Source organism: Kryptolebias marmoratus, linkage group LG19, assembly GCF_001649575.2.
Source record: "Kryptolebias marmoratus isolate JLee-2015 linkage group LG19, ASM164957v2, whole genome shotgun sequence".
NCBI classification, from domain to species: domain Eukaryota; kingdom Metazoa; phylum Chordata; class Actinopteri; order Cyprinodontiformes; family Rivulidae; genus Kryptolebias; species Kryptolebias marmoratus.
The window spans coordinates 23,258,102-23,268,887 of NC_051448.1; the positions used below are offsets into that span (position 1 = coordinate 23,258,102).

Genomic DNA, 10,786 nt, shown 5'->3' on the forward strand with positions numbered 1-10,786 from the left:
CGGTGACCTCAGCACCGGAGATTGGAGAGTCCGACCCAAAGTCCCCAGGCTCTGCCTCCTGAATGGAAGACGTGCCGGTAGGATTAAGGAGGTCTTTGAAGTATTTGGCCCACTGACCCACAACGTCCCGAGTCGAGGTCAGAAGCACACCACCCTCACTATAAACAGTGTTGGTGCTGCACTGCTTTCCCCTCCTGAGACTCCTCCCATGCCCGAGTTTTTGACTGAGCGACCACCGTGAGGGGTGGTCAGTCGTCAGCTGCTTCCGGAGTCCCACAGGCCAAAAATGCCCGATAGGACTCCTTCTTCAGCCTGACGGCATCCCTCACTNGCCGGTGTCCACCAGCGGGTTCGAGGGTTGCCGCCACGACAGGCACCAACCACCCTGCGGCCACAGCTCCGATAAGCCGCCTCAACAATGGAGGCACGGAACATGGCCCACTCGGACTCAATGTCCCCCGCCTCCCCNTGGAACATGTTCGAAGTTCTCCCGGAGGTGGGAGTTAAAGCTCCGCCTAACAGGAGACTGCCAGACGTTCCCAACAGACCCTCACAATACGTTTGGGCCTGCCAGGTCTGACCGGCATCCTCCCCCAACAACGGAGCCAACTCACCACCAGGTAGTGGTCAGTTGACAGCTCCGCCCCTCTCTTCACCCGAGTGTCCAAAACATGCGGCCGCAGATCAGATGAAACGACAACAAAGTCGATCATTGAACTGCGACCTAGGGTGTCCTGGTCCCAAGAGCACATATGGACACCCTTATGTTTGAACACGGTTGCTTTTCCTAGCTATTTGAAATATTACATTCTTAGTCTACAGTCTAATTTGCACACTTTGTTTTTCACATCTAATTATGCAACCATCCATCATTTGTAAGTTGTTTGTTCGTTTGTTGGTGGGTGAAAGTGTAAAATAAATATCAATGAATCAAGTAAACATTCACCATTTTACATGGGGTGGTAGTGGTGGTGGCGGTGTAAACGACTCAAGTGAACCAGATCACTTCAGTGAGTGACTCAGATTAACCCGAGTCTAAGAAGTGGACCAACTTTACCAGCTTTAGGACATGTGGTTTCCTGTGACATCCTGACATGTTCACATTGTCACTCTTATGAACTGTTTGGGGTTTGCAAACAAAAATGTGCATCAATAATTTGTTACACACCTGATTTGAATCAATGGCTGATTAATAGGCTTCTGCAGAACATGAAGAGGTAATTTAACCACTGAATCAGGTGTGTTGGAGCAGGGAAACAAGTAAAACATGCAGGATAGTGGCCCTCGAGGATCAGGGTTGCCTATCCCTGTGATAGGGTGATTGGAGTTGAAATCAAGAAGTTAAAAAAAAGCATGGGGATTTCCTTGAATTATTTCAGATGTTGCTGCTTTACTGGGGTCATAGCTGTCATAAAGTGTCAAAAAAGACTGCTTTTTTTAGTGCTCAGAAACAGGTGTCTGTTGCACAGCTGTGTGACAAAAAAGACCAGAAAAATGTCTTTTTTTTATTTGTTCCTGCTCAGAAGGAAGTTCCCAAAACAATGTAAAATATGACATTCTAATCGGGCTTTTGCTATACTTTACAGCTTCCTGACTTATTAAACTGACATTTTTGCATCACCTTGCAAGCAGAGGGGTTGCAAATTGTGTCCCTTTTGACTCGCCATAGTCCCCACTTCTCACGCAATAAATGCTGTGGATAGGCACCAGCTCCCCTGAGACCCTACATCAATGGTCTGCAATCCTGGTCCTCGAGGGCCACTATCCTGATTTTAATCAATGGGTGATTAACAGGCTTCTGCAGAACACGAAGAGGTAATTTAACCACTAAATCAGGTGTGTTGGAGTAGGGAAACAAGTAAAACATGCAGGATAGTGGCCCTCGAGGACCAGGATTGGAGACCCCTGGCCTACATGGAAAAAAGGGTAAAGAAATGGATGGATGGATTGATTTTAATGGTTAGGTAGATTTTGTGTATCTATACAAATGGTTTTTAGTAGGTGAGGTGGTAAAATAGGTTCTTTCAAGTGTAGAGGTTGCAGATCCCTGGTTTAAAACAAAAAATGGAAGTCTAATTAAAACTTCTACTGGCTGCATAGACTTATGTATTAAAAATGTAAACAAAGAGAGAGAAAAAGAAAAACTTTGAGTACTTCATGAAGTGTCCACTAATCCATCCTCATGCTGCCGTCAGTTACGTCCCTCATAGAAAAGTCAGTGATAACAGTCCTCACATCATGATACTCCTCACTGTTAGAGAGAAACAGGAAGTAATGTAAAGGAACAGTTTTCAAGCTTATCTTAAAAAAAGACAGACACATAAAAAATGGAACATGAACAAAAGACTTTTTGCTGCAACTAAGCACAACTAGGCACATTAAATCAATAAATCTATCAATCTATCTATACAAATAAATCTGTAAAAAATATAACAAATAAATAATAAAATTTAAAGTCAAAGCAAAACACAGGAAGAAACATTAAAAATCTTTTTAAATCACCTTTTGCCAAAAGCATGTTTCTTGCCAGTCTCTGTGTGTGTGTGTTTTTCTGTCCTGTCAACAAAATATCTCATGAACCACTGGAGGGATTACAATGAAATGCTCAAAGACATTTCTGGATGTATATCTACAAACAGATTACTTTTTGATTACAATGGTTATAACTCAGTCAATGCTCCAGATGTTGACCTAAAATTTGGTGTGATAGTAGATGAGACTAATCCCCAACACATATTTTGAGCACTAACACATTGCACTAAAACACTGTTTAAAAATATGCTAATAAATATTTAAACTCAACTCTGTCTGTGTTAGCAAAATATCTTATGCGCCTTTAGACAGATTGTAATGAAATAAATAGTGGATAGAACTCTAAAGCAGATTAACTTTTGGAGACAACTCAATTTAAGGTCGCGGCAATAGTCAACTGACTTTACGAAACACAAAAAATAGCTGCAATTCAGCCAGTTTTACAGATATTGGGCTAAACATAGTGTGGTTGTACTGTAGTTAAGAGTCATTCACAAGACAAACTCCAAGTACAACTCATTGTGGGAGTTTTTTGAAAGGTGGTGGGTGATGTGCATTCTTTCTAAGGAATGCTGGACCTTTAATTTGTCAAAGGTTCCATTAAGGCGGCTGAAAAACTTTATAAGGGCCTTCACATTTAGTGAAAAACTTACTGAGAAAATGAATTTATCAACTTAAAAAACTACCATTTTTACAGACCCACTACAAACAGAAACTTTTTGTTTGTTGCGCCTCAGATCAACAGGGAAGCAACGCTGCAATCCTTGGACAGCTGGACTGAAGGCAAAGTCCTTGCCTCCATTCAACTGGACTCAGCTTTAAAACTTTATCAAGATGTTTTGCAAACTTCCTCACCAGAATGACGTAAAGAGCTGCTGTGTGGTTTGGATGTAATGGGTCTCTTCTGTGTGGTGCGTTTAATGGCAGTGGGAAAGCTGACGGTAAAGAAAACATCTCTGAACTGAACTGAAAGTTTAGAGAACATTTGTGCAGCCCTCCTGTCAGAATTATCAAGCTCTTAGAATAATAATGATATCAAAATAAATATAAGGTTAAAATCTTTAAATCCCAACCTGAGGATGGTTCCCTCAACATCTTCAATCGTATCAGGCAGGGGCTTGTTAGCCGTCTCAGGCAGCAGCAGCGTCAGAGCGGAGCCCAGCAGGGGACAGAGACCGGACACGACCATGGGAGCATGAGGACTGATGTTCCTCAGAAGGTACATCATGGGGGCCAAGACACCCCCAGTCCGTGCACACATGGATCCTATACCAATCCCATTTTGTCTGTGAATGAGGGAGGAGAAAACAAAGACATTCCTCCTGGTGTAAATGTGCCAAACCATTTAGATAAAACAGCCCAGACCAGACAGTACTTTGTCTCTGTTTTTAAAACTTTTAGTAAGAAAGAGTTAGTTCTAGTTAGACTCTTCACTTAAAATAAAATTTATTGGTGTGAATATCAAAATGTGAGCATTGACGCTTTGATAAATACCAGTTTGACATCCATCCATCCATCCATCCATCCATCCATCCATCCATCCATCCATCCATCCATCCATCCATCCATCCATCCATCCATCCATCCATCCATCCATCACAAATGGGTCACAGGGCCAACAGGTCCAGGAGGGGAACCCAGACATCCCTCTTCCCAGCAACACTCTCCAACCCAGGGGGTTATCCTAAATTATTCCCTGGCCTGAAAATATATCAGGTTCCCTCAGTAAGTTTTGGGTCTGCTCCGGTGTTACCTTTCTGCGGGACATGTCTGGAAAACCCTCAGAAGGAGGTGTCCAAGAAGCCTAATCAGATGTCCAAACCGTCGCATCCCAGGAGCACCAGCTTTACTTATACCTCCCCACTGATGGCGGAGCTCCTCACCCTATTTCTACGGCTGAGTCTGGCTGCTTGTATCCGATATCTTGTTCGTTTGGTCATAATCCAAACTTCGTGACCATAGGTGAGGACTGGAACATAGACGGATCAGTAAATGAAGAGCTTTGCCTTTCAGCTGAGCTCCTTCACCACTACAGACCAGAACAGCACCGTCATTACTGAAGATGACATCCTGATCCTTCAGTCCACGTTCATCCTACCATCACTTGTGAGCGAGACTCCCAGCTTGTACTCCTCCACTTGATGCAAAGACTGAACCTGGAGAAAGCAGTCCACCTTTTTCTACCCTATTCTCATCTTTAGCAGGCTTGACAACAGATCAAATAATCTGTTTTGAGATCAGTCACCCATCACAGCATGCTCGCTTTCATTGAAAGTTTCTTTGATGAAAACTTGTGTTTTCTGAACAACCTTTAAAGGTACTATCTGACTGGGCTGCTACTGTTGGCAACTAGTTGGCAACTAGAATTCACAAGGGACAATCCAGAATATTTCATGACACATTCAGGGGTTCTCAATTTTCTTGTCACATGAATTTTGAATTTGTTCAATAAAGTTACAGTTTTTACTCAAATTAGCCACAGAGTCATTGCTGGCACCCTGAACCCTTCTCAGTTTTGATGAGGCATCTCAAACTCGTTTCAAGAGCACAAGAACTGTATTTTAACACCTGCACGGGAGTTCTCCTAGGACAGGAAACATGTCCAGGTCTGAAATCTACATCAGTATTGAATAATAATAACTGGGGAAGTTGCATTTTTTCTGTGGAAATGCAGTACTAAGTCCTGAATGATTTTGCTGAAATTTGCCGAAGCTGAAAGTGAGCTGTTAAAGCAGGAAAAATCAGAACATTAGCTAAAAGTTAAAAGGCTAGCAAAAGGCTAGCTAAAAACTAAATAAAGTAAAAGGTTAGCAAAAACCTAAAAGTAGAAAATGGTAGCTCAAGGCAACAAAAGGTTAGCTAAAAGTAGAAGCAGCAAAAAGCTAGCTAAAAGCTATAGGTAGCTAAAGGTTAGCTGAAAATGAAAGCAGCAAAAGGCTAGCTAAAAACTAAATGCAGCAAAAGTATTGCTAAAAGTAGTAAAACTCCAATTAAAAGTCAAAAGTAGCAAAACATTAGCTAAAAGGTGAAAAGTAAAAGGTTAGCAAAAAGTTAAAAGTAGCAAAATGGTAGCTAAAAGCAACAAAAGGTTAGCTAAAAAAGTAGCAATAAGCTAGCTAAAAGCTAAAGTTAGCAAAAGGTTAGCTGAAAATGAAAGCAGCCATAGGCTAGATAAAAACTAAATGCAGCACAACTCTTGCCAAAAATAGTAAATATCTTATTAAAAGCCAAAAGTAGCAAAACACTAGCTAAAAGGTGAAAGTATCAGAAAGCTACACTAAAAAATATCAAAAACTAACTAAAAACTAAAAGTAGAAAAATGGCTACAGCTAAAAGTTTTAAAAGAGTTGATTGAAGCTAAAAGTAGCAAAAGGCTAACCTAAAGATAAAAAGCAAAAAGGCTAGCTAAAAGCTTATATTAACAGAATGGTAACTAAAAGTAGCATAAAACGACAAAAACAGAATAAGTATGCTGAAACAGATTTCAAAGAGAATTATATTTTTGAAGGAATCTAGGAAATATCAGTGTGTTTCTTTTAGGAAAATATTTGTAAAGTAAATATATAAATAAAATAAAATAAAAGCTACAAAAAACATAATTCACAGCACCCTCCTCCTGAATGAGCTGGATGCTTTAACATGTGAATAGCTAGAATAGCACAAAGTATGCAAAAGTAGTTAGACTGAAAAAAATTTAAAAAATGGAAAAATAAAAAGCAGGGAAACAGTAATGTGAATGCTGAATTAATACCTACACAAATATTTAAAATCTGTGTATCTTAACTTGAAACGTGTACTCCATTAGATTAACTCCTAAACATGAGGGCACCTGCCAGGGTGGGTATGGAGATGGGCAATGGAATAATGTGCACGGCTTAGAAGCCTAGAACACTGCTTTGCAAGCCATGCACATGGAAATACAGTGATTTTTGAAAACCGGCTGCTCAAAACGCAGCCTTGCAGATCGCTGGTCACTGGTCACAAGCACTGAGAATTCGGTGAGACTGAGATAGAAAACATGCAGATTTCCTTCCAGCAGTCGCAGCTCTGTGAGGTACAGCACTACCTAAAGACTTTCTGAATCAGGAACACACAGGAGCGTAAAATGGGATGTTAACACTCACCTGATGACAGTGGGGAAGACTTCAGCTGAGTAGACATAAATGATGGACAGAGAGGCTGTGATTCCAAACTTTCCGATCATAGCCAGGACTGTTCTGACAACGGACCAATCTAAAGGGAAGGTGAAGGAACATCTTTAAAAACAAACAAACAAACAAACAAAAAAACATGCAAAGACAATGCAGGTAATTCCTGTTTTTCCTGTTTTTAAACTAGACAGTGTAAAGAATTGACTGTTGGCACAGGAGGACGTGTGGACATACTGCTGGGGATGAAGGTGGTCAGCAGGCAGGCAGAGCCTCCGACTGCTAAGAAGGCCAGCTGAGAGATCTTGCGGGAGCGGTTAAGGGTGAACAGGGTAATGGTGCGTGCAGGCATCTCTACCAAACCAAAGATCAACTGGGTCAGGTAGATGTTCATCCCGAAGTCAGAAATGTTGAGGGACAGGCCGTAGTACACCAGAATGTTGACGAACCTGGACCATGAAGGAGAAAGAAGATCGTCACTTTAAAGAAAAGTTTAGCTCTTTGAGTGACCAACATTTGTGTTTCACATTCAAAACTTTGTCTTGAAATCACTAAGAGGAAATGACACAAACCCTTTTCTTTTTATAAGTCCTTCCTGGAGTGACCACACGATGGGGCTAGAGTGATTCATTCTGAAATCCTCAACAGTCATTTTCAGGAGTTTATTTACAAAGCTTCTTTTTTTGTTGTTTTTGAATATCATAAAAGGTAAAAAGCAACGTTTATTGAGGTTTATATTTTAAAAAGCCCCAAAAACTGATCACTAACAGACTTTATGATATTGGTCCATACCCGTTTACTCTGAGAAAACATATGACAAATCAGAGATTATTTAGAGTACAGCAAAACATCATGGGCAAAACCTTTCATAAAAGCGTTCCAATGAATGCACAACAATACAATGATTAGCGCAGGAGGAAAAAGGAAACATGCTTAAGATACAAGCACTCATGTCATCTTTAGTATGGTTAACTAAGGCTTATAATTACAGTATGCTTCTTATATAAAACCCACAGTTACTTCACACTTCGATAAATTAAAAATCAAACATCCTTGAAAAGAATGCATATTGTGCGCTGCAGTATTCCAGAGTTTTAGACTAAGATCATCTTATATTGAGTAATGAAAAGTTGTAGCTGTTTTGGTCAAACCTTGAAGATAACATTCAGCACAATCCATTGCAATGTGGCAAAATGTCATACTTAGAGTGTACAGTATGTTGTTAATCACTCTCAGCTACTACCACATTAAATTTTACCTCAACATCTGTGAAACTGCCTGAGTTATATAGTTATATGCCTTTGTTTGTGTTAGCTATTGTTGATTAGCTGTGTCAGCCATCTTAAATTGGACCATCTTCAAAAGTAAATAAGTTGTAGAAGTACATCTAATAATAACTTCTGACTATTTTATTCAAATACACCCAGTGCACCGCAAGATATTTGGCTAACAGACAAACAGGGTTGACTCCATTAGTTAATGATATTTTTTTCCTGTCACAAAGCACTGATCAGATGTGTGTACTTACAGAATAGTACTGATTATTGACAAAAAAAACAAACAAACTGTGGAATGTAAATCAAAAACAGAATGCAGTAATTTGCAAATAAACTCATATTTTTTTATTTCCAATAGAAGAGAGTAAACATATCAAATATTGAAAATATTTGAAGTTCTCAAAAAAAAAAAAAAAAAAAGGTGGGCGAAAGCAACAAAAGGCTTTACTCTCTCAGAAGTAAAGATGGGCAGAGGTTCATCCATCAGGGAAAAACTGCATCGAGAAATAGTGAAGTATAATGTAAAGTTCCTCAACTGAAATGTGGGAAGACTTTGAATATCCCATCATCTAAGGTTCGTAATATCATCAAATGTTTTCAAGAATCTGGAGAAATCTGAGCTCAAAGGGCAAAACGTTGAAAGTCAGCATTTGATATCTGTGATCTTTGGGTTCTCAGGGCCCACTGCATTAACAGCAGGTTTGATTCTGTTCTGAACATCACTCCATGAACTCAGGAACATTTCCACAAATCATTGTCTGTAAGCACTGTTGGCTGTGTCATTCACTAATGCTGCTTAAAGCTCTATCAGTCTTCTCTGGACCAAAGCTTATTTAAAATGGACAGAGGCAAAGAGGAACACTGTTCTGTGGTTACATATAGCCATTCTTTTTAGAAACCATGAAATCTAGCAAAAGAGACCCAGGACTGTTGAGCAGCTCGAATCCTCCATCAGAGCAGAATAGGACAACATTCCCTCTAAAACCTCCAGCAGCTGCTCTCCTCAGGTCCTAGATGTTTATAGACTCATGTTAACAGAAGAGGGGAGGCTCCATGGAGCTGGAACAACCTAGCTGAAATGTGTTGCTGTTATGAAATTCAAAATTACCTTGTTTTTTCCTAAACTTGTACAGTTTCTTAGTTTAAACATTTGATATGTTTACTTTGTGAATAACACGTGTTGATGGGATTTGCAAATCACTAAATTTTGTTTTTATTTACATTTTACACATCGTCCCACAGATGGCTGATAAGATGATTAGCGCATCAGAGATTCTAATTGTTTCCAACCTCGTTTGATTTTTCTTTCAGATTTAGTTTGGGCCTGTTGTTGTGCTGACTCTGATAAACACTAAAAAAAGAGATAAACAACATTCTGCTAATACTCACCAGAGGTAGAAGACGATCAGAGACTGCTTCCTCATTTTGGGGGTCCGAACCAGGTCAAAGAATGAGTGTTTCTTCTTTAATATGGTTTGCTCTTCAGTTTGATTAACCTGTGAAAGTTTCAAAACATGGAAAAAGCTGAGTAGAAGTTTTTACAGTTCAAGCGAATGCAGCGCCTTCCTGTTTAAATAATTTGCATGTTCAAATGATAGCCTGTTATCCCAAAACTTTTATTCAAAGTAATAATGGTTGCCCCTGTCTACTGAGTTACAGTGTGACAGAGTGAGCTCTCTCTCTGTCACTAAAGCAGCTCCATTGAATAAAACTATGTTGTGCCGTTGACTTCTGTTTGTTTCCAGTTTATTTGTGATTTCTGTTTTTATGCGTTTGCCAAAGCCAAAGCTTGTCTGACCAGCTTACTACTCACATTCTTACAACTGAGTGCAAAGCCTGCAAATAAAAAGTAACTCGAGCGGCACGTTGGCAGAGCATCTAAAGCTGACCCGGAGCTCTGTATTTGTGTGTGTGTCCATGCAGTACAGCACTAACTGTTGATCACTAGAATTTTGCTCACACTGAGAGCTCAGCACACAATCACTGTAATTTTGATCATAAAGCACAGCAAAAATCGACTTGAAGCATAAAAAAACAAAAAAAACAAATGTTGGATTGAGTTTATGGACAAATCCGGCAGCAGATTTATTTGTAGCAGTTACTTAACCAGAAAACGTTTGCAGTGAAAAGGAAATCAGAGATGTTTAGGTGAATAGCTGCGACACTTCCAACAGATAAGTACCTGTCAGGAAATTGAGTTTGCTCATTGTCCAGGCTAACAAAACTGATAGCAAGTTCAAAATGCAGCATGTGGATTGTGCCAGTTCAAGTGTCTCACTGGGAATTCAAAAACTGCAACTTTCAAGTTTTTACTTTACTGCAGTTGCTAACATCATATACAGTGGATTGCAAAAGTATTCTCCCCATTTTATTTCTTGTTACAAATACAACCTGAAATTCCATTGTAGTTTTATTTTGGTTAAAAGTAATAATTGTACAAAAAAGTACTTCTGAATAATTAGGCTGATTCAGCATTTACACATCTATTCCACCTTACTTCTTCTGCTACTATTACTGCTAATGCTAGTTCAACTTGAGCCGGAAAAGGGTAGAGTGCCTTCTCCGGGTCGGGGAAGATGTCCTGCCCCAAGTGGAGGAGTTTAAGTATCTCGGGGTCTTGTTCACGAATGAGGGAAAAATGGAGCGGGAGATCAACCGGTGGATTGGTGCAGCGTCTGCAGTGAAGCAGGCACTGTACCGATCTGTCGTGGTGAAGAGAGAGCTGAGCCAAAAAGCAAAGCTCTTGATTTACCGGTCGATCTACGTTCCTACCCTCATCTATGGTCACGAGCTTTGGGTAGTGACCGAAAGAACAAGATTGCAAATACA

The 10,786-nt window shown here is 40.0% G+C and overlaps 1 protein-coding gene across 2 annotated transcripts in view; it reads right to left on the bottom strand.

Moving 5' to 3' along the window:
* Positions 1–649: 649 nt before the first annotated feature.
* The window catches only part of si:dkey-119m7.4 (uncharacterized protein LOC560629 homolog), a 17,460-nt gene continuing 7,323 nt past the window's right edge, over positions 650–10,786 (bottom strand). Inside the window, exons 6-11 of one of the 2 annotated variants that reach the window (XM_025011050.2) lie at positions 9,347–9,453; positions 6,918–7,129; positions 6,657–6,765; positions 3,606–3,818; positions 2,503–2,556; positions 650–2,251 (exon numbers count right to left, since the gene is read on the bottom strand). In XM_025011050.2, coding sequence (XP_024866818.1) covers positions 2,170–2,251; positions 2,503–2,556; positions 3,606–3,818; positions 6,657–6,765; positions 6,918–7,129; positions 9,347–9,453 — 777 coding nt within the window. In that variant the 3' untranslated portion in view covers positions 650–2,169. The remainder of the gene's footprint in view (positions 2,252–2,502; positions 2,557–3,605; positions 3,819–6,656; positions 6,766–6,917; positions 7,130–9,346; positions 9,454–10,786) is intronic. The other variant, XM_037981410.1, reaches the window with a different exon arrangement.